We start from the raw sequence: 24055 nt of genomic DNA on the forward strand, positions 1-24055 counted from the left end.
GTAAAGATCGGGATTTCCGAACAATATATAAAAACAGCATGACCTAAAAACTAAATTTTCTAAAACCATGTAAGATAACTCCGGAAATTTTTCAAAAACAATACCTTTTGAAAAAATTATTCTAAGCCTAGGTAATATTGGGGACATCAGGCCCTTTGCTTGACTTGCTGTTCAGTATTTTTTAGGAGCGAAATAACAAAAATGATGAGAAAAATATACTCACATTTAATGAAAAATATTCTTAATTCCACGAAAAATATTCCTAAGATTTACAATAAAATAAAACCCGAAAATTTTTTTTTAAATCTGTCCAGAAAATATATTTAAACTCCACGAAAAGCAGTGTGAAATTTCAATCTAACTCTAAAGAAGACGTTCCTTAAAATAGAATATTTTTAATTTCAATGAAAATATTCTTAATTCTATGAAAAATATTCTTAAAATTTCCACGATGAAATAAACCAGATAAGCAAGTTTTTATTCCATGTTAGCTATTCTTAAAGATTCTCAATTAAATGCCCTAAAAATGAGTTTGAAGCCGACGAAACATAGGTTTAAATGTCAATACAATTCTAAAGGAGATAATCTATTATCTCAAAATACCCTCCAATATCCCTTCCTGAACAGTGGGAAAATATTCCTTAATTCCATAGAACTATTGAGGAGTATTATTATTGCATTATTAAATGTCTCGTAAAGATGTTCCTTAAATATTCTTAAAAATTCCCAAGAGAATGTTGTGAAAAATGTTCCTAAATTTCATGAAAGCATTTCTTAAAACTATGAGATAAAATGTCCCAGGAAAATATTTTAGAGCCCTTTCAAAATTTTTCCTGAAATATATTCTTACTTTCCAATGAAAATTATTCTTAAAAATCCACAATTAAATTACCCTAGAAAAAATTCCTAAATTCCATGAAAAGTGTTCATAAATTTTATGAAAATTGTTCGCATGTCTATAAAAGACATTTTTGAAAAGTATTTGAGATGTGATGAAGAGATCTCTGAGATCAGCTACTTCAGTAGAGGCTTCAGTCAAGGAATTAATAGGAAACGTATTCTTAAAATATGCTTCAAAAATACAAAAATCCACAGTTAAAAGTCCCTGGAAAATTTTCTTAAAATCCATGAAAAGTATTCTTAAATTCTATGAAAAATGTTCCTATGTCCATGAAAAAACATTTTTGAAAAGAATTTGAGATGTGATGAAGAAGTCTCTGAGATCAGCTACTCCACAGCAGAGGCCTTGAGATCAGCTACTCTTCAGTAGAGGCTTCAGTAATGGAATTAATAGGAAACAGTTTCTTAAAATATACTTAACAAATAAACAATTGAATATTGTGAAAAATGTTCGTAAATTCCACGAAAGCATATCTTAAAACTCCGCAATAAAATGTTCCTGCAAAATTTTATTTAAGCCCCCTTTAATTTTTCCTGAAATATATTTTTAATTTCCAATGAGAATTATTCTTAAAAAATCACTATTAAATGACCTTGGAAAAAATTCCTAAATTTTATGAAAAGTAATGAAAAATGTTCCTATGTCCATAAAAAGACATTTTTGAAAAGTATTTGAGATGTGAAGAGGTCTTTGAGATCAGCTTCTCTTCAGCAGAGGCCTTTGAGATCAGCTACTCTTCAGTAGAGGCTTCAGTCAAGGAATTAATAGGAAGCGTGTTTTTTAAATATACTAAAAAAATAAACAATTGAATATTGTGAAAAATGTTCCTAAATTCCATGAAAGCTTTTCTTAAAAATGTGAAATGAAATTTTCCTGCAAAAATTTGTAAAACCCCCTTCAATTTTGCCTGAAATATATTCTTACTTTCCTAGGAAAATTAGTCTTGAATTTCCACAGTTAAATTACCCTAGAAAACATTCCTAAAATTCATGAAAATGATTCTTAAATTCTATGAAAAATGTTCCTATGTCCATAAAAAAAACATTTTTGAAAAGTATTTGAGATGTCTCTGTGATTAGCTACTCTACAGCAGAGGTCTCTGATGCCAGCTACTCTTCCGCAGAGGCCTCTGAGACCAGCTACTTCTCAGCAGAGGTCTCTGAGGCCAGATACTCTTCCGCAGAGGCTTTTTAATCTACGGTATTGGCTTTTAGGCCCAGCTTCTCTACAGTAGTGGTCTCTGAGGACAGCTACACTACAGCAAGGGTTTCTGAGGCCTAGCTACTCTTCAAAAGAGGTCTCTAAGGCCAGCTACTCTTCAGCAATGTACTCTTAGGCCAGCTACTCTTCGGCAGAGGCCACTACAGTAGTAGTTGCTGAGCTCCTGCTACTCTTCGGTAGTGTCCTCTGGCGCTACTACTCTACGGTAGTGGCTTTTAGGCCCAGCATTTCTGTAGTAGAGGTGTCTGAGGCCTACCTACTCCACAGAAGATGGCTCTATGGCCAGCTACTCTTCAGCAAAGGACTCTTAGGTCAGCTACTCCCCAGCAGAGTACACTACAGTAGCTGGCCTTATTAGTAGTAGTTACTGAGGTCCTGCTACTCGTCGGTATTGCCCTCTCATGCCCAACTACTCTTCAGCGAAGACTTATGAGCCCTGCTACTCCTCTGTAGTGTCCTTTGATGCCCAGCTACTCTTAAGCAGAGACTTATGAGCCCCTGCTACAATACTGCTCAGCAACATTGGTCACTTACGCCACCTAGTCTTCAGCAGAGGACTCAAAGTCCTAGCTGTTACTGCAAGGTTGTACCCAGTAAAGTCTGAATATACTACAGGTCAGTACTTTACAGTAGTTGCCTCTGAGGTTTTCTGCAGATAGATTACCTTTTAAATGTGTCCTACTTTTGTTAAATCTCTACAGATGTCCCCCTAAAGATGTCGTACGATCTTCTAAAAATAGACGACCAGTTCTTTTTAAGAAGGGCAGATCCCTAGTATATGGAATATTTTTTACAGATTTTCCATTGATATAAAATCTTGTACGGCTCTTCTATGAATAAGAGACACTTCACAGGGCTTCTATGTCCTGAATAATACTTTTACACTTCATGAAAATTATTCTTAAAAATTCACGATAAAATCGCCCTGAAAAATATTCCAAAATTTTATGAAACTTACTCCTTATTAGCATTAATAATGTTCTTATTTCCATAAAAAAATATTTGGTGAAAAGTCCTTGAGATTTGATGTCCTCCAAAAAAAAAAAAACCCTGAGCACTGGGATTGAAAATTTTGTTACAGAGATCCAAGTATTTTATGGACCGGTGATGAAAAAAAATTCCCAAGGCCCTAGCTGCAATTTTCTATGGCAATTTGGGGCATTAAATTGCCACTAATTTCTAATAAAAATAGTAAAGAGTCCCTTAGGGGACTTATATATATCCCGAAGAAACTTCTTTTTATGTTTGTAAAATCTTTTGCCCAGAATTCCTGTTAAGATTGTCCTATATCCTGAAGAAACCTATTCTTATGTTTGGAAAACTTTCCACTTATAATTGCTCTTAATAATGTCCTGCTCCCATTACGACCGACAAATATTAATACGAAAAACATCAGATCTTAATTTGATCGGCTCTTGAGATGATTTTCAAAGATTGTTTTAGATTTTTTCATGGAAACATGTGTAAACCCGACGCGGACTAGAAGTAATTTTTTTATAGCAAAAAATTATAAAATTCACCTTTCGTTCGTCTTTTTTCAATGCCCCTAAATTTATTATATCATGAATCCGAAGAGAAATATATTAAAAATTATTTGGATCTAGCAATTCTTGCAGACATTTTTCGGTACTTAAGTCTGATTTCCCCCCACAATTTCTAAGTCATCAGGCCAAGACCATTGATTTTTCCAAATGAAGATATTGTTATCATCTGAATTTTCCCTCGAAACCTCTAGCACAGAAGCAGTGAAAGGTGGAGCTACTCAACCCCCCTTTTTGAAAGGGACGAGAAATAAGAAGAACATCTCTGGGACTTATTCAAAATATGAAAAATAAATTAATACAATTTTCGGATTTGAATCACAGTTCACTTGAAATTTCAATCACGGAAATCATCCTAAATGGATTAAAATCAAACGACGGCTGGCTTATTTCATACCACATCACACACACACACATATACACATGCAGAGCATTTTCATGTTCACCACGTCTCCTCAAAATTACATTCACAAACCGATTCGTATTCGTTCGTTTCCCTCACAACAAGTCACAGCACATTTCGTTCGTCTCACATTCGACAATTTGGTATTGTACTGTGTCAAAATTTTCAAAATAGATTCGCACATCATCGATTAAAATGTTTCATTTTTTTCTTTGTTTTTTTCTTCTCTCTTTTCCCCCCCTGCTGTACTATTTTCGCACCAAAACAAAAAAAAACACAAACATAACGAAACAAAATAACACGAAAAAATGGCGTCAAAATAATATTGAAATATTTAAATTTGAAAATAAAAACGTTTATTAGGTGATCTAGAAACAAATTCAATAGAGTGCAACGACGAAGAGATGAATGATGAGTCGAAATCTGATTTTCATGTAGAATCTTGTAATACCTCCTCTGCCGAACCGGTGAGCTCAACCTCGTTGTCCTCGCTGAGTTCGTCAGATTCAATATGTTCAGGTCCCACACCACCACCAACACAAGCCCCCTTAGGTTATGCTCCCTACCCATATCCCTATGCATATCCCTGGTATCCCCCACCGCCGGCCTGTGACAGTGCCGGTAATCCAATCTGGCCATTTGTCCATGCCATGTCTCCGTCGCCCTCACAAAGTGGCAGTGAGACAGGAAGCAATACCAATCCCAGTTGGTATTACCCCTATGCCATGCCACCACCTCCACCGCCACCTGCAACACCGAATGGCGAATCGCAACAATCCACAACCCATCCCTCATATCCCCCATATCCCTATTATTATCCTTACTATCCCATTCCTGCTCCTCCTCCCCCACCATTCCCAGCAACTCCCTCAAGTTCCACAGAATTTGATGGACAAAATATATATGCCCCCTATTTGCCACCTCCGCCGCCCTATCATTCATATCCCTACCCCGTGGCTCCCAGTTACAGCCAATCCTCGGCCTGTTCCAGTAGGGCCAGTTCAGTGTTGCCAGACATAATTATAACACCCAGTACCGATGATGTCCCTTCGAAGGTCATAATGCAGCACCACATTAAAGTGGAAAAGGAGAAATCTCCCAAGCAGCGAGAATCCTCCCTGGACATTGAAGATGTCACAAGTGAGAAATCCTCCGTGCCCAAGCAAGTCGATGGTTCCATTGTGGACATTTTGACCCAACATTTGCAGAATCTCTCCCAAACCATGGAAAATAATTTGGATTCCTCTCTGCAGTCACCCCGCAAAACCTATGAAAAATATTTCGAACAGAAATCTCCCGACGATAACACCTCTCCCATCCACATTTCAATGGTTGAGGAAGAGGAGGACGCAGCCGAAGATTCTGATTCTTCGGAATCCTCGGCAGATTCAGATGCCACCACAAAACAATATGATACACGTTTGGGTAAGGAAGGTTCCGTCCCGCTACAGGCAATTCGTTCGGTGACCAATATCCAGTTTTACAATAAGCTGAAGAATCAGCAACTGGATCAGGAGGAGGAATCGGAAGATTCTGAAGATGATGATGATGCCACCACTGCCGATGGTGAGAGTGATGTCTTTGACGAAGACATAGAGGAGATTGAATTTGTCTATGAACACCAAGGCGAAGGAGAGGAAGAGGAGGAAGTCGAGGAAGAGTTACACGAAGAAGTGGAGTCGGAATGTGAGGAATTCATTGTGGAGGACAATCTAAGTGTCATCTATGAGGAGGAAAGTGATTATGATAAGTCCAGCGATTATGGTAAACCCTCCACCAAGAAGCTGGATGAACTGGAGGCGTGTATTGAAGAAAATTCCGGGGAGGAGGAAACCAAGCCAGAGGAAGAAGACAACTCGGTGACAGTTCGTTTGCCCTTGAAATTTTCGTTTGGCAAATTAACAGCTGACACGGCACCCATTACCACCCTGGTGGTGGGCAATTCCCTAGTGGAGGAGCCCCAAAAGTCCCCAAGCTCCAATGATAATCCCCTCACCTCCTTCAGTGTGGCCACCGTGGAAACAGACTCCGATGCAGAAGATGATTCTTGTGATGTCAGTGTCACCATATCCTTGCCCAGATCTTCTCGTTCCGGTTCCCTGGACTCAGAGCATCGGAATAATTCTGCCAAATATCCCATAGATGAAATGCCACTGCCCGAAGAGGCATTGCCTAAAATTGAATCCAGCCAGGAGGATGTTTCCTTCTCGATATCGTTGAATAAGCGCAATAAATTTGTGGATCAAACTCTGAAGGGAGACATTACAAATAATATTGCCCAGGAGAGGCAAGAGGTGATTAAGGAGGTTGAGAAGAAGGAAGAGGAGCCACCTAAGCCCCAAGAAGAACCCAAAATTGATTTGATGAAATCCACATCCAACTTTGATTTCTTTGCCACGCTGATGGCCACAAAAATGCAGGCCCAGAAAATTAAGGAGGAATCGGCCAATTATTGGGGTAAGCCCTCAAGTCAGAACAGCAATGAGGAAGAGAAGACGGGAGGGGAAAACTCCCAAAGTGGGGAATCCGAGAGCCCTAAAGTCGAAATTAAATCCACAGAGAAACCTAAACGCAAGGAAGAGGTGAAAACCCAAGAATCTACTCAAACTAGCTTCAAATCCCAGGAGCCCCAAGAATCTACTCAAACTAGCTTCAAAGCCCATGAACCCTTAGAGGTACCCAAAGTTACCCAGAAGCCGAAAATAGAACTCCCCAAAGTTCCAGAATTCAAAGATGACCTGAAGGCTCGCACCAGTTTCTGGTCCAAATATTCGACCAACAACAAAACGAGTGCCAACAAAGCTGAAGTGGCTCCGGAAACACCCTCCAAGCCTGCAGAACCTCAAACCGACGTTGAATGCAACAGCAAATCCCCCTCCACTTCTTGGGACAGTAATTCTTCAAAAACCGATTCCCAAAATAGCCAAGACCAGAATCAGGAAGAAATCGATGATATTTGGGGTGATCGGGATGATGATTTGGTTATACGTAAAGAACGGAAACTTATGTACTGGGATAAATATTCGAAATCCTCGTCGGGTTATGAAACAGAAACTCAAATGGATGACACAACTAAGGCGAAGGAGGTTTCTCCAGCAGCCTCCGATATTAAGGAGGAACAATCCTTGGAAGTTAAAAAGTCCGATACTTTGGAAACCTCTGTGGTCCAAGAGGACGATATTGAGGACATTTGGGCTGATCGTGACGACGATTTGCCAGCTGTGAACAATCTTTCCAAAAAACTGGATTCCCTGCAAAGTGCCAAGGACTCATTCTGGTCTTCGGTGGCAGAGGCCAATAAGGTTTCCGATTCTGTGGCCAAGGAGGCCAACGATTTCTGGTCCCAATTAAAGGCCCCCAAAAAGAAGCCGAGAGCTGAAAGCATTACCGAGATCCTTTATTCTCCCTTGGTTCTCAGACATCGCATTGATGAACTGGCCAAGGCATTGAGGGCAACTTTGCACACTCAAGAGGAACCGGAGCCGGAAGAATCCGAGGAAGAGATAGAAGTCAAAGAGGAGAACGTCGAGGAGAAGGATGAGGAAGAAGAAATTGATTTCTGGGCCCAAATTGAGGAGTCCAAGCAAAAATCCTTTGAAGAACCCTCTCCCAGGGACGAGGTACCCGAAATTATGGCGGAAGAAAACGAAATTGAAAAGCCCATCGAAGAAACAACAAATCAGTCCTTTGACCCCCTCAAATATCCTGAAGAGCCCCGGGAAGTTGATACCGATGAAGAAATTGATTTCTGGGCAGAAATTGAGGCCAATCGTCTGCCGGATGATGTGGAGGTCACCTTTGAAAGGGCAGCCACATTTTGGGCATCCAGAGATCGTCGGAATTCTGCAGATGAAACTCCCCACAAACCAGTGCTACCAAAACCTTTTGCCGCCAGATTGCCCGATGAACCCATTAAGGAAGATATTAACATCTGGGCCACCTTAGAGGCCCACAAGGGAGAGGAACCAATTATTGTGGATCCCCAGGTGGAAGAAGAACAGCAATTGGCCCAAGAATTTGAGGAGATAATACCTCAAGAAGCTGATGCCCGGGATGGCATTAATGACAGTGTAATGGATTTGGCTTCGGTACATGAACCAGTCCAGGCCTCCATATGGGCACCCAGCTCCATGCAAGAAAATCAAATGGAAGAAAAAGTCCCAGCCCAGCAGGCAAAAGAAGAACCTGATTTCTGGGCAGAAATTGAAAAGAGCAGAAGTTCCTCGCTAGACAAAGAGAAGAGCGACAACTTGGAGACAAAACGTAAAAACTTTAGGCAGGCCAAGGCCTTCTTCACCAATTCCGTGGATGAACCCAAGGAGGAGGTGAAAGAGAAAACAGAAAATGTGACAGAAAAATCCTCCAAGAAATCTGATGAGGATAGTGTAAAGGATGACAATAGCAAGGAAGAAGGAAAGAAGGTTAAGAAACCACCCAAGAAAGAAGTCAAGGCCAAGAGTAAAAGTAAATCTCCCAAAGGCAAGTCCAAGGAACTCAAGGCGGCTGCTGCTGCCAAGTCTCCAAGCTCTGATTTGCCTGAGGTTTATGTGGAACCCACTCTCAAGCGTCTGGCCAATGGCCTGCCCGATTTGGAGGTTACCAAGTTCTATGAGGAACGTAAGGTCTCGGTGCGCGATCGTATTTCGGTATTCGAAACGAGTAACAGCACCGAAACTGCTCCCGACTCTAGGCGCAACAGTATTACCAATCCACAAAAACTGTCGGTGGATAGCAACAGCTCTGCGGTGAGACGTAGTTCTTTGTCTCGCAACAGTTCCAGCCAACGTTCCGAGTCGGAAATCGAAGAAGATGACTCGGGTGTTACGGATATGAATAAACTTTCCGAAACTGAAACCGAGTCGGGAAGTTTCCCAGAGCTACGCAAAATGTCCTCATATCAAAGGGCTGCCACGCATTCACGTCTCTTCAAACTGCTGCAGGATGATCCTGATGCCTTGGAGGAAAATAATGGCGACAACAAAGATGTTGATGAATTTCAGCTGAGACCCAGTCGTAGGAAGGTGGTACACAATGTTAGTATTACACGCAAACAAAATCCCAATGCCCTGGCCGAGGTGGAGACCATGTCTCAGCGCCGGGAACGCCTTTCTTTGCCACTGCGCAAGAATACCAGTATTGATGCAGATAATCCCTCCACACCCAATAGTCCGGCCTCACCAATTCTGGATCAGCCAACCAGTCAACAGTCTGCGGTCAGTGATCAGCTGGTCAGTGAATTGGTCCAAAGTCTGCTGCTGAAAAGTGATAGCACTCATTTGCGCAAATTGCCCATGGAAAAATTGCAGGCCGCCGCCAAGAGGGTATTGGAAGAGGAACTCGATTCTTTGGAGAACACTTCCGTGGATTCCACACCGGCCATGACACCTAGTGATAACAAGAAAGATAAATCATATGCCGACTATTATAACACCTGGTCCAATGCCAATAAGCCCTCCGAGGCCACGGAACCCAGATCTCTGAGATCCCTACAGGATAATCGCCGTAGTCCCTGGACTGTACGCTGTCCTCGTGTGCTTAGTTCCAAGACCATAAATCGAGACCTCGCTCGTGTGACAGAATCACCGGAGATCTTCTTGCGTAGCAGTAAAAGTCCCGAATGTTTTCGACAGTCGAGGGAATCGTCGGTCAGTCGATGGAAGAAGGCGTAGTTAAGTGAGGCTAAGGGATACCAGGGATAAAATACTCTGTAGGATTACAGTCTATTGTGGGAAACACACACACAAATAGTAGTATGTAGTTGTATATATTACTGGCATAAGAGAAAACAATTAAGAAAACAGGTTCTTGGAGCTTAGTAGTAAAGAGCTTCGGCTAACCAAGAGGCTTCAGAGGGTTCACCAGGAACCTTTTTTCAAGCATTAAATGCATTTTTTTACAAAAAAAAACGAAACCTATGGGCTATGTGTTATTGCATTTTTCTTGAATTTAATTCAATATTTTTTAAGATTTTAAGGAGTTTTTTTCTAAACCAATCAAAAGAAAGAAAAGCAAGCAGGTATTGCTTTTTTTGAGGAAAAAAATCAATCATTCGTCATTCAAAGTCCACGTTCGTTCGTTACACTCAGAAAAACATTGGTTACCTTAAAAAAAAAAAAATACACTGAGAAAAAAAGTAAAACGCCGTCACGCCACACCAACACCACCACAACCACCTACCTACCAAACAACCTCTACTACCAACCAAACATACATTTACCAACAACCACCCAAAAAAAGATATAGCGTCCAACCAAAAACAAAAATCAAATCAGTAACAGAAAGCATTGTTCGATATCTCCCCCCAAATAAATCCAAATCAGTCAATATCTCTCTCAAAATCAATCAAATCAATAATCTTGTTCAAAATCTATTAAAAAGGTACATATGAAACAAACTCAATTCGTTGTATTTATCTAAATTTTGTTCATTTCTTTTTCTTTCTCTCCTTTTCTCTCTGTACTGTATTTTGCAATATTCTGTTGCCTTTTTATGTGGCTTTTATTTGGCTTTGGAAATATTTACGATAAAATATTTTATTTTAGATTTTTTTAGAAATTTTTGAGTAAAGAGAATTATAAGTATATAATTTAATTAAGAATATCAAAAAAAGGACCCAATTGAAAATGTGTTTAACTCTCTGCTTTTCCTCCAAGGTTTTCGAGATAGAGAAACACAAGCTTAATATTATGTGTAGGATTCTGAAGTTGAGAAACCGCAGCTTAGAAGACTGACGATGGCAATGCATATGCTTACACAGCCTGCATTTAACTTTCATAATGGCGAACTACTAACAATTGGCTATAAAAATTCGAATAAAAAATTATTGGCCAAATTCTAGAATTCAATATTGACATTGAAAAAAAAATCGTTCGAAATAGCTATTTAAATGTGATTTTACCTCGATTTAATTGAAAATTTCGGAAGAACCTATTAGATAGATTATCGAAATTTAGTCAATATCGAATGTGAAAATTTGGTCCTAGATCGGAAAACCTTTTGATTTATAATGCTTATGAAATACTTTGGAATATTCAAGAAAATTTTAACAGATATTCAATTATGAAGCTGCCATAGGTATTGTATTGTAGGTATTGTATTGTTATTGTATATTTTGATATTTCGTATTATATCTGTCCGATAGTTATTTACAAAATGTGCATAATTCAGGTCTGAGGCAATTAAACATATACTTTCTGAGAAACGTATGTAGAAAGAATCCTTAGATCTATAGAAAGTATTAAAAAAAATTCGAAATATAATTCACAAATTAATTAATTAAATTAAATTAATTAAAATTAAACTTGCAGAAGCATAAACCGGAAAAATATAGATTTTAAGGAACTCCAGTACAATATTCTTATCTGAGGACTAGTAAAAATTGAAAAAGGTCCGAGAATTGAGACATTTTTTATAAATTTGGAAATTTAACTTTTATAGCTATGAAAAACCCTCGACGACTTTACTATTCTAAGTTCAATAATCCGTAAAAAAGTATTCTTAAAAAAACCAAACCAAAATCAAAAAAAAAAATATTCTATGGAATCTGGAATTTGTTCTGAAGTCTTTAAAAAAATATATTAAAAAAAAATCCAGAATTTTAGCATTGGAAGCTCTTTGGAAAAAATCCTTAAAAATGAACGATTATAACTTTGAAAATCTTTGAAAAACTTTAATGAAAAATAAAATTTTTAGCTGTAAGAGGTTTGATAGGTTTTTATAATATATTCTGAAAAATCCACGATCTGAACAAAAAAAAAAATTATTCGAAAAATCTATGAAAAACATTGATAAAAAAAAATTAAGATTATTGCTTCGCAGCTCCAAAACTTTAATTTTAAAAATATAATCAAAAATCCACCATATTTTAGAAAAAAAAAATGAAACAATATTCGGAGGAAATCTAAATCTACAACTGATTCTGATTAATTCAGTGAACAATTTTTCTAAAATTCAGACCTCTAAAATATTCAGAAAAAGCAAGCATAGGCGAACTTAGGCCTGGCCACTAGAAATTTGCAAATTGAAAATGGCGCTATAATTTTAAAAATTCGGAATATAAGGTGTTACAGTTATACAGCCAATTATCTGTCTGAGAAGGTTTGTGCCCATAGCAAATTCCGAATTTAAAATAATTCTGGTGAAAAGTGTGGCTAAAATCGTCAAAATAATGAATATAGAGTGGTATGTTACTATCAAAATACCGAATATACAGCCATATATCAAAACTTGGACCTATATGTACAGTTCTTTGCATGGTCGTTTCCTACATACAGGAAACACATATTCCAAATTTACAGCAAATTCCGGTCCTATGTAAACCATTTTCAATAACAAATGTCCTGCGGACCTAAATCACATCTGAGTAAAATTTTACCAACCTACTTAATTTCATTCGGAAGCTAGATTGATTTCCACAGACGGACGGATATCGCTAAATCGGCATAGAATTTTATGCTGATAAAGAATGTACATAAGTACTTTGTGGGGTCTAAAATATATACTTCGAAGTGTTACAAACGAAATGACAAACTTAATATATCCTCCATACCATAAAAATACACGATTAAAGTTGATAGGCCATAAAATAATTCTAAAAAAAAAATAAGATAATCATTGCGAATTTTTCTGAAAGTTTAGCTAAAATACTCTTGCATAGCTCTTAAATTAGTCTAAGTAATTCATAATGATAAAAAATATATTAAAAAACACCAATCTCTAAAAAAAATCCGATCGCCTTTTCCCGATTAGAGTTCTTATAATCTATAAAAATGTTATTTAAAATACCATGATTAATGTACTGATTGTCCTTGAAAAGATCTAAACTTATGGGGGTAAAAGTATTGAAATGCAACCGTTATAGCTCTGAAGGTCCATAAAAATGTATGCTTAAAATCCCCGATCACAAATTTCTAATAATGTGAAAATAATGTTTAAAATATGAGATTTTAGCTTCAAAAGTAATTCCATAAAATTTTCTGAAAAGTCCTTATGTCCCTGGATAGAAAATCTTAAAGCAATTCACGATTGTAGCTCTAAAACTTCTTAGAAATATTTATAAAAGTCCGAAGTCTATAAAATATTCTTAAAAAGTAAAAATCTTTAAAAATATTTCTAAAAAACGGACTTTTGTTTGTTATGTTCTTCCAAATTTCAAACTCCAGTCTTACAGCTCTAATACTATTGAAAAAAATATTCTAAAAACCTGACCTATATTAAGCTATTACAGCCATTGAAAGAAATTATGGACAAATTCGCGATTTTAGCTCTGATAGTTCTTGGAAAAAATATAATTCGCTAAATTAAAATTTATAGCGTTCATAATCCTTATGAATATTCATAATACAAATAACAATATTTGAAAAATCTTACAAAAATCAATGATTCTTAATACGATGTTTTTTATATGTTATCTTAAAAAATTAATAGACCTCAGACAGTCCTTGAAAAATGATTATAACTCCGATATTGCTTAAAAATATTAGTAAAAAAAATCATTAATTCATTCACTATTCACATTAATGCTTATATGCAACTCTAAGCTATGCGGTTTTTGCTTCAATTATTTTGGACATTAGAAAAGTCACTTAATAATTTTCTGTATCAATATATTCTATATCAAATATTTGCTTATTAAAAAAATAATAAAATTAAATTAAATTGGCAAAAAAAACGCTTGCTAACACCAAGCTACATGAGGTTTGTATAAAAATATTTTATCGTAAATATTTCTGGTAGTGTTTGATAAATAAAATTATAAAAATATATCAATAAATTTGCTTTCTTGTTTTATAATTCGAACATAAAAATGTAGTCAATGGAGAGTAAACTCCACCTTTGGCTTAAAAACAAAAAATACAAAAATTCCCATAAAAACCGAATTTAAATTTAATTTAAAATTATAAAAATAATTATAAGCAAACTAAGAAATTGTAAAAAAAGTCGTTCTATTTTGTTTTTTTTTTTCTTTCATTAACATTCTGTTTTGTGTGGTTCATTAAAGCATTTCCTTTATAAATGTTTTTCTTTTTAATCCTTAAACTCCTTCTGTTGTTAAAAAAAAACCGAAAATTGACATTAACACTCTCCCAAATCAATACCCCACTCAACAAAAACAACAACAAAAAACAATGAATGGCTTTTAACAAAACAAGTTTATAATTTCTTAATAAACCAAAAAAAGAAAAATATTTCGAAAAAATATTTTTATAAGTCTAAAGTTAAAGCAAAAAAAAAGTTGCAAAGACATGTAAACAAAGGCAACAAACTCATAATCGAAAAAAAGGTGAAGTTTTCTCTCATTGAAGTCTCTGTAGAAAGCCTTAGTATTTGTTATTTTTTTTTTTTATTTCTCTTTTAAGTTTTATTTTTTCCATTATTTCGCTGCATGCTTTGTAGCTTTTGTGAATCGAAATATAAGCTTTCGTTTCAAATGCTTTTGTGTGTCCTAAAGTCTCTGATATCCCCCCAAACTAAAGTCCATTGTGTACAAAAAACCATAATACCCTTAGCCGCTTTTAGACCGGCTGTCGAATAAAAGAAAATTAAAAAAAGAGGTGAAAGGATTGGCAAGATATAACATTTTTGGACAGAGAGAGAGAGACCTTCAAAAATGTATTTTTCCATAGAAGACTCTTTCAAGGGATCCTATAAAAGTCTGGTGAATGGATTTCCATCTTTTGCTAAATAAAAAAATAAAATAAAATAAATCTTTCAAGAGTTCTAGGTTTTTAGAAGACTTTAAAGACCTTCTACCTTAAAGCAAAAATTTTATGAGGCCCTCTGTCTCCGGAAATTCATTTCGGTCTTCAATTTTGTATTGATCTTCAAACATATCTTGTATCTATTAGCCTTCCTATACAGGGTGAGATGAAAAAACTGCAAACAACTTCAGACTGCTGTCATTTCTGAGCCACTCGTCCGACAGCTGTTAAAATTATTCCAGTGATAGCTCATTATATTGTCTACAAGCGTACAAAACCATTTTGGTGAGAATTTCCCAGAAAAAAATTTATTCGTGATGGAATTCAAGCGTGATATTTGGCTGGAAAACCACAAGTGGCTATCGTTAGAGCACTCCAGCATTTAAATCTGAAAACATCTCTTGTGTCTCGTACCATCGCTCGTTACCGTGATACTGGTAGCGTAGCCCGACGTCAAGGAAGTGAACGAAAGAAAATAGCAACATCAGCAGAAATGTTTCGAAAAGTAAAGAAGCGACTTGATCAAAACCCGCGTCGCAGTGGCCAAAAAATGGGTCGTGAGCTGAACATATCGCAATATTCTATTCGGCAAATATTGAAATATGAGCTCGGGGTAAAGCCATTGAAGTTCCAAAAAGTGCAAGAACTTACACCGCAACAGAAAGAAAATAGACACTAAAAACAGCTAAAGAGTTTCTTCGCTTGGCCGAAAGTGGTGAACCGCCGAATTTGGTTTACTCCGATGAGAAAACATTCGTGTTTACTTGCCAAAGAGGCCAGCTGAAAATGTGCACCTTCATTTGGCCACCAGAACTCAAGAGCCGGTCATGGTGATAGTGTGGGCCGCCATAAAAGCCGATGCTCGCTCTCCGCTCGTAATTATCGACCATGGCATCAGAATAAATGCCGAATATTATCGCAAAAGTGTTTTGGAGGGTGTATTAAAGCCTTGGGCACGCAAACATTTTGTCCGCGGACCTTGGGCATTCCAACAGCACTCAGCACCCCAAGAATGGTTACAAAATGAGGTTCCTCGCTTCATTTCCAGCCCACAATAGCCACCAAAATCTCCGGATATCAATCCGTTGTACTATTGTGTCTGGAGTATTTTGGAAAGCAAGGTTGGCACTAAAAACGAGCGCTTCGCCCGGAATGGGCCAAAATACCACAGCGCAACATTCGGGCAGCGTGTGACGGTTTCATTGACTGTTTGAAGGCCATATTTTGTGCCAAAGGTGACCAATTCGAACAAATCACTCAATAAATTTGCTTTCACTCAATAAATTTGAAAATTATGGCGTTTGACTTGGTTGCAATTTTTTCATCTCACCCTTTATACTGAAGCAAATTGAGAAGTTATTTAACAAGGATATGCTTAGAGGTTCTCCTATTCATAGAACATATTCAGATAGGTCTACCAATCATATATAAGGACCTCATCTACACCTGAATCTTGTATTTTGCTACTCCTTACATCTCTTTTCTATGATAAGCTTTATATGTATGTAAACCTATATATTTTACGATATAATACTAAAAACACTTTCTTTTTCTCTTCTCTCTTTCTCTATTCCAGGACCTGGACAGTCGGATCTATAATTATTTTCTTTTATGCCATAGAAATTAATTATAGATTTCCAACTTGAACAAAAAAGTGTCCAATATTTTGAACAACTTAAAAAGTAGAAAGAAAAAACGACAACAATCAAAACAAAACTAGAGAAATTTGGGTTTTTATTGCAACAATAACGACAAACAAAAAAAGTCTACTGTACCACAATCTCCCCACCATCCCATAAGAAGGGGAGATTTTTGTTAAGGAATTGATGAAAACGGAAACACCTGCAGAGGTAGCTTGGAAGGAACAACGAAAAAAGCGTGGCGTTAATTATTTTTAAGTTTTCTTTTCTTTTTGTAACAATTTACTCAAGAAGGTAACAAATGATTTGAAAAAAGAATTTAAAAGTTTAAGTGATCTTAAAAAACAAGAATTTTGAATTAAGTTAAACATTTACTAAAAACCAAACACTTAACTCAACATTTAACGACTTAGAACGAACGCTAACTTTCATTAATTAGTTAAAAAAGAAAAAAACAAACAACAATTCATTATTTAATTTTACTTAATGACTTTATATATTCTTAAAGAAAAACCTAACCTTAAAAAAACCAACAACAATTGTAAACGAAACACACTCATCTCATTTCATGCAAAATTCAATTCAAAAAATATTTCGATTTTACTAAACCTCAAGAAGAACAAAGAATTTGTATTAAAAGAATGAAGAAAGCAACGATTGAATTCATTTGCTCATTATTTTTTAATTTTCCAATAATTTGTTATTATTAATTTATTTTTTTTATTATTATTATTATTGCTATACAACAACATGAAATATTTCTTATTATTATTTATCATTTTTTTCACATCATTTATTTTATTTTTTTAATTAATCAATTACTGTGTTTTAATTTTTATTCTGTTTGTAGTATCATTTTATGATCTAAATATTGAAATAAATAAATAAAAATATCCCTAAAAAAATTGTGATTTATTTGTTTTATGGAAGACAAAGAGGAACCAGTAAGGAAAAGTCAAAAGTCGGGCGGGGCCGACTATATGATACACCTTATATGAAATTTATTACAACTCCCGTTACAAAAGAATTTATTTGAAGTAGATCATACCACCTATCAACATTTGGCTTTAGAGCAGTTATAGTTTGGTTTCAGAGGGAACTTATATATGGGACTACATTTGACAGAGACATTTTAATCTCTTATACCAAATAACATTGCTATAGAGTGCATGACAACACTTCGAGAAGGATTATATTAAAATAAAATATATTGGAGCCGAGTTCCACAAAATGGAAACTTACGTCCCGAAATTTAGTCCATTTGGATTGATATTAACCATTATTTGCATAATAAACCTGAAATCAGATTAAGGATATATATGGGATCTATATCCAAATCTGAACTGATCTTGAAAAAATTTGACAGAGGTATTTCTGGGTTTTATATGGTACAACATTTTATTCTTGTGGAGTGCATATTAGACATATGAGAGCTACAGCTATACCTGAACCGATTTTCTCCGAATTTGATGTACTTGTTTCTAGACTGAATTCAGTCGGATGTGCAAAAATTCAATACTTTTGGGAAGATATTGGTCATTTGGCGCACAAATAACCTGAAATCTGTTGGAGATATACATGGGAGCTTTATCCAAACCTGAACCGATCTTAATATAATTTGGCAGAGACATTTCTGTACTGTATCTGATATCTGGTACCAAATATTACTGTTGTCGAATGCATATTACGAATGTGAGGGACTTAAACACCAAATCGGATGAAACATATATATGGGAGCTATAGCTATATCTGAACCGATTTTCACCAATGTTGATGTACTTGCTTTTAGACTGAATTCGGTCAAATGTGCCAAAATTCAGGTAAATTGGACTGTGATTTGCCCCTTTTGTGAAAAATTAGGCCTAAATCGGTTGAAGATATATGCGAGCTATAACTAAATCTGATCCAATTATCACCAATTCCAATAGGGTTCGTCCTTGAGCCAAACAAATATTGTTTGGAAAACTTCATCTCAATCGGATAATAAATGCGAACTGCATTTTGTTTACAAGAAACATGGACCGACGGACTGAAATGTACAAATCAACGCAGTAAGTGATTCTATGAAAATCCCCAAAAGTAACTATGTGTCTATCTCGCTCCCTTCTCCATGTTACAAACAAATGCACAAAGACATAATACCATTAGCACTATGTGGTGTAGGGTACAAAAACAAAATTCCGAGACGCTAAAACGGTTTCAGTCTTTCTTCAAGATATTTGAAAAATACAAAGAACTGCGATCTGTTGTGTTGCAACATTTGAACCGATAAGAGTAAGTTATGGTAAATCGCTCTCGAATTGACGAAGATGTGTGAATCGTCTGCCCGGCATGTTATACAGGCCCGCACAATACGCTTCACCTCATTTAATTGCCCCGCCAAAACTACCCCTACCATTCTAGAATATTATTGCTTACAGCTCGCGATAGTAGCCGAATTTTTGAACTTGGAGTTAGAACTTCACCTCCCAGGCATGTCAGAAAGGACATACCTAGACCAACAAGGGTAGTTTTGGCGCAATTCCGTTCAGGATGGTGTAGTTGTCTTAAATCGTATTGTGATATAGGCCCGCATAATACGCTGAAACTCTTTAATTGTCCCGCCAAAATTGCCCCAATCATTCCAGAATATTATTGGTTACAACTCATAAAATTCAACCTGGAGTTTGAACCACATTAGCAGAATTTAATCAAAAGATGTGAAACTGTTACAAAACCAACAATTTCGTATCTGGCTCATGTCTGATATAAATATTGCAGCGTCCCAGATTTGGACCATATCGACTACTTCCCTCAATTCATATATTATTTTTGGAACATGTTGAAATGAGCGTGAGGTATCACATATAGTAGACCGAAGTATTCCATTTTAAGATTTCATCTAATGCTGATAAAAATATTAGGATGTGCAAATTAGAGAAATATTCAGAAATGCCAAGTTTGGAAAAAATCACTAACTCCGACATTGCCCACTTACGAAATAACTCTGCTTACTGGCAAAATACAAATGTGTACAGAATTGTAGCCTTCTATCTCAATTCGTTCCAAATATAACTTTGTTGGGTCTGACATGAGTATTTCGAGGAATTTCAAACGGAATGAAAAAGTTAATATACCCTTCATAGTATGGCGGAGGGTACAAACAAAAGTTCCTAAAATACTATGAATATAAATCAATTTTCTCCAATTATAGATATTATTAAAAATTGAAAACATCACGATTTCAACTAGAATTTTTTATCAAACATGCATCTTACAATTCAATGGTTATATATAAAGAAATGAAATAGATTCACTTACCAAATTATTACGTTCTGCTCACATCCATAAAATTCACGATACATAATTTATTGAGAACAAAAGTTGATAGATTTTTTATGAATGACAATTGATGTGAATGAATTCAGATGATGACATGAAATGAAAAGGAGAAGAAATCAGATAATTAGTTTACATTTGTATTTCTAATATGTTTATTAATTACTGTTATATGTTATATATTGGCATATTCTGTTAACTTTAGAGATATTAACTGTTCTTATTGTAGAAAAGAAAATGTATTAAAAATAATTAAAGCTCAACAATATAAAAAATACATAAAATAGACTCGAGATAGAGATATGGGGGAATTGAAAAGGGATATTTCAAGAGTTCGAGAGACTGGCAAAACTGTTTTGTTATCAAGTAGTAACACTATGAAACATTTGGCATTCTTAATTGATACAGGTTAAAAATGTTAATTTTTATAGAGATCTGGGTTTCTTAGAACTAGTATGAATAGTTATATGGGATTCAAATGGCAAAAGAAAATTTCAAGATTTAGTTGGCATTTTTTTGGGAGGTTCTAAGGACAGTATGGTTTCTATATGACTTAATGGAATCGTAAATATGTCCTGAAAAGATATAATACTTTTTTTCATGCCTTTTGTTGATAGAGGTCTTTAAAAAGATGTTTCGCCTATAGAAGGCCATTGAAGGGCTTACAATAAATTGGACATGTTTTTTTAGCCCTTCTAAAAATCGCCTATATACAGAAGGTATTTTAAAGATTTTCTATAGACGGAAGGCATTTAGAGACGTATATTCTGTAAGCAGTAGAGAAGAATGGTCTTCTATATGCAGAAGACCTATCAATAGCTTGAAGCGGCAGGCTTTCAAAAGATCGTAAATAAAAATCTCTATCTAAAAAACAACAGGTTTTCTATTAAATATTTGTTGATAGATCTTCTATATATAGAATAGCAATATAAAGTCTTGTAGGGATGAATAAACTTTAGGAGGGTTTCTACGAAAAAATGACCTTTTATATGTTTATAAAATATGTTGTAGGGATTTTATATGTGAAATTATGGACCTGTTTCCGTATATCAATACAAAAGAGAAACACCATTCCCAATGAGAATGTATTTCAAATTCTAGCTCTTTTTGTGTTAACTAAAAATCTTGAAAAATTACATTTGAAATGTTGGCTTCCTTTCGATTTCTCTCCCGTGCCGACATACAGAAACAGGCTTTAGGTTATGGCTTTAACCAAAAAATTTCGATGGCTGAGATCTAATCTTAATCTAGTAATATGTGGGTATTCAACAATTTTTGGCAACATAAAACAAAGCACATACAACAAGCTCTACATAATAATGTCTACAAATTAACAAGTTATTGTTCTACTTTCTACGAACTAAATTGTGTTTGCATTTTGTACAGAATTCCATTTTTTTGGAGGGTTTTTCACTCTCAATTTGTACCTTAAGTTTAAGTGTTCTTCGATTTACCAATCATCTGGATTATAGTTATATTCAACTTGCATTAGTTCTTCGACAATTTTATATTCATGACACTGTTTACACAGCAGACGACCATTTGATTTATTCTGCCGTTGTGACTTTTCATGGCATACGATGTGCACAAGTTTAAGATTTTTCAAAGAGAATATTTCTAGGAAATATTCCAAAACAGAGACATCCACAACAGGGGCCTTGTGCAGGCTACACATGCGTTTCGGTGTGCTAATCAGCTCGCGTACATTTTCTATGAGAGCTGGTAAAATTGTCCGTGACAACTCAATTTGATGATCCAAATTCCAAACTTGAAACAATATTAGATTTTCCCTTGATGCATAGGGATTGATGGTGTGTTGTAGGGCACAATTATTCGCTGAATCCGAATAGGAGCCCTGACAATAGAAATCTCCCAAATCGGTGCAGAGCGAAACCGACCATTGATCTAGGATTTCATGACGTGCCGTGTACTCCCTGATGACTTGTTTTAATCTCTTATTTGGTACCACTGCCCGGGCATCGGTCTCATCATCCTTATCCTCTTCGAGTTTATTCTTGATTATATCATGTTTATGTTCACATTTACGATTGAAAATCATCGAAAAGTAATCACAACCAATTAAAAGATAACGAAATTTCTCCAACACCGAATCGATAATTTGTCGTGCCTTTTGATTCTGCTGATAGAGACGATTGCGGGTTAGTTCATCTTTGGTTTTATAATAATAACAACGGACACGATCTTGTGCCTTACGCTGCAATGCCTCCTCTTTGGTGTAACATTTTTCCTCTTGTCCCAGAAACCATTCAGGGTGTTCGCTTTTAATGCTTAGCGTTGTTTTATTTTGATCATATTTGTGCGGTAGTTTTTTCCGTTCATATTCGGCAATTAATTTGCTGAATTTTTCCGGCTGCTGTTCCATGAAATCGTATATGATATCGGCAACTTTTAGTAGGGGCGATCGTTGTCTCAGCTGCTCGAATTCAAAGTCAGAATCTGGAAGTGAGAAAAATTTGTATTTTTGAGAGGACTTTATTGTGGCTATGTTGACAAGCTTACCAGTCGTTATAATGGCATCGGGTCCAGCCACTATAAATAAGGTCTGAGATTCCAGTGTGGAAAAATAGTCTTCATCGGTAACTTCATAGCCATCAGAGGCCAAGTAAATGTGCAAGTCTTTGATCTAGAAAAAGAAACGAATATATTTTTAATATTGAATAATTGATGGAAGTATATTCTAAAGCTATTTTCTATTCAAGTAGACTTTGAAAAAATTGTAACAAATCGAAACGAAATATAAATGTTTTATTTTAGATCTCTCTCTAAATGTATCCCTTCCCATAAGACCTAAGAAAAGTTATTGGACTTTTGTGAAAGTTCCCAAAGAAGACATTTGGTGAGGTCTTCAAAACGTTTTAAAGGAGACATTTAGGAAGAGGTAAATTTTTTCCATAATTATATCAGAGGTGCCAGAAACAAATTTTCTTCATTTAAAAATTCAGCAGTGGAAGAAAACTTGTTTTGAAGATCATTTATAAAAATGCACCTATAGAAGAATACTTAGATAAATGTCTTTAATGGAAGAAACACTGATGAAATTCAGACTCCTCCCGATTTTCGGTATTTTGGTGATTTAAGCGACATGATTCACCGGAAATGTTTCAAATTTGGTACGTGAGGTTCGTAATGGATACTACAGCCCATGACAGAAAATTGTTTCTATAAAAATGGCAGCTTTTCTATGGAAAAAATCTTTTAGAAGACTATCTTCTATGCATGGATAGACCTTTCAAAAAGTCTTCTATGAAAGAGTGCAGTTCAAACGTTGTTCAATGGAAAATGACTCTTAAAAAGCGTTTTATGAAAGATGTCCTTGCTAAAAGTCTACAAAAGGAGACATCCTTCACAAAGGTATTCTATGACAAAAGACCTTTAAATGGAATATCTTGAGATTTGGCGGTGGTTTGGAATGCGTCCTCTATTTGTACGAAAAGGGTGAAGGGATAGGACTTAAATATGTTATTTTGGTCTCTGTTTTCATCTGGAATTGAGATATTTAGGTAGTTTTTGAAATGCGTATTATAATTGTACTTAAAGTACTAATTTGATAATGGCCGAAGGAATAAGTTGACCCTCAAAAGGGCTTCTTTAGAGTCAACAGGGCTTTTATAGAAGCAAAAGATCTATGGAGGCTAATAATATAAAAAGTGTCTCATGGAGAAAGGACTTTTAGGTTTTGCATGGAGGAAGGAGTTTTAAAGGTCTCGTGAGGAGACCTTTTATGGAGGAAGTACTTTTGTACGGAGATAGCTCTTTCAAAAGGTCTTCTGTTAAGGTTTTTCAGGAGACCTTTCGTGGAGGAAGAACTTTCCAAAAATACTTGCAGAAAAAAAACTTTCAAAGAAGGTCCTTTAAAATGTATTTAAACAAACATAGCCTTTCAAAATATCCTTTTCGGAAGAAGGCCCTTCAGAAGAAGAACGATGAAAAGGTCTGCCGTGGGACAAGGCCTTTCAAAAGTGTATCTAGAGTTCTAAAGTCCTTTTTGGAACTTCTTTTGAAGAAAACAACTTTTCAAAAGGTTTATTATGAAAACGAATTTGAGATACTCTTCTTTGCACAAAATCTGAATCTGGAAAAAATCTGAGCAAAAACTCTGGACTTTTATTCTTGATAAGAAGCAAACTATCTTCAATTGAAGCAGGGCTTTAAAATTCCTGTGTGGATGAAGGCATTTCTGAATATCATCTGTGGAAGAAGATTTAAAAATTCTTCAGTAGAAAAAGACTTTTCGAAAGGCTTGCAATGGTAGAAGGTCCCTTAAAAGGCATTCTATTTAAATGGTCATCCGAAAGATCTTCTTTGGAGAA

At 35.7% G+C, this 24055-nt stretch overlaps 3 protein-coding genes across 5 annotated transcripts in view; 2 read left to right on the forward strand and 1 right to left on the reverse strand.

Annotated features, from left to right (window-relative positions):
• The window catches only part of LOC101898208 (protein piccolo), a 64302-nt gene extending 46991 nt beyond the window's left edge, over positions 1–17311 (forward strand). Inside the window, exons 12-13 of the mRNA XM_059125252.1 lie at positions 4430–10444; positions 16343–17311. Coding sequence (XP_058981235.1) covers positions 4430–9735 — 5306 coding nt within the window. The 3' untranslated portion in view covers positions 9736–10444; positions 16343–17311. The remainder of the gene's footprint in view (positions 1–4429; positions 10445–16342) is intronic.
• The window catches only part of LOC101900142 (circadian clock-controlled protein daywake), a 396529-nt gene that overhangs the window by 203934 nt on the left and 168540 nt on the right, over positions 1–24055 (forward strand). The gene's annotated exons all lie outside the window — the stretch shown is intronic.
• The window catches only part of LOC101898032 (DNA fragmentation factor subunit beta), a 53968-nt gene that overhangs the window by 21642 nt on the left and 8271 nt on the right, over positions 1–24055 (reverse strand). The window contains exons 2-4 of one of the 2 annotated variants that reach the window (XM_020038091.2): positions 22245–22368; positions 21152–22181; positions 19707–19720 (exon numbers count right to left, since the gene is read on the reverse strand). In XM_020038091.2, coding sequence (XP_019893650.2) covers positions 21175–22181; positions 22245–22368 — 1131 coding nt within the window. In that variant the 3' untranslated portion in view covers positions 19707–19720; positions 21152–21174. Of the gene's footprint in view, positions 1–19706; positions 19721–20180; positions 22182–22244; positions 22369–24055 lie in introns of those variants that run through there. The other variant, XM_005187194.4, reaches the window with a different exon arrangement.

This window comes from Musca domestica, unplaced genomic scaffold (genome assembly GCF_030504385.1).
Source record: "Musca domestica strain aabys unplaced genomic scaffold, Musca_domestica.polishedcontigs.V.1.1 32, whole genome shotgun sequence".
NCBI lineage: Eukaryota > Metazoa > Arthropoda > Insecta > Diptera > Muscidae > Musca > Musca domestica.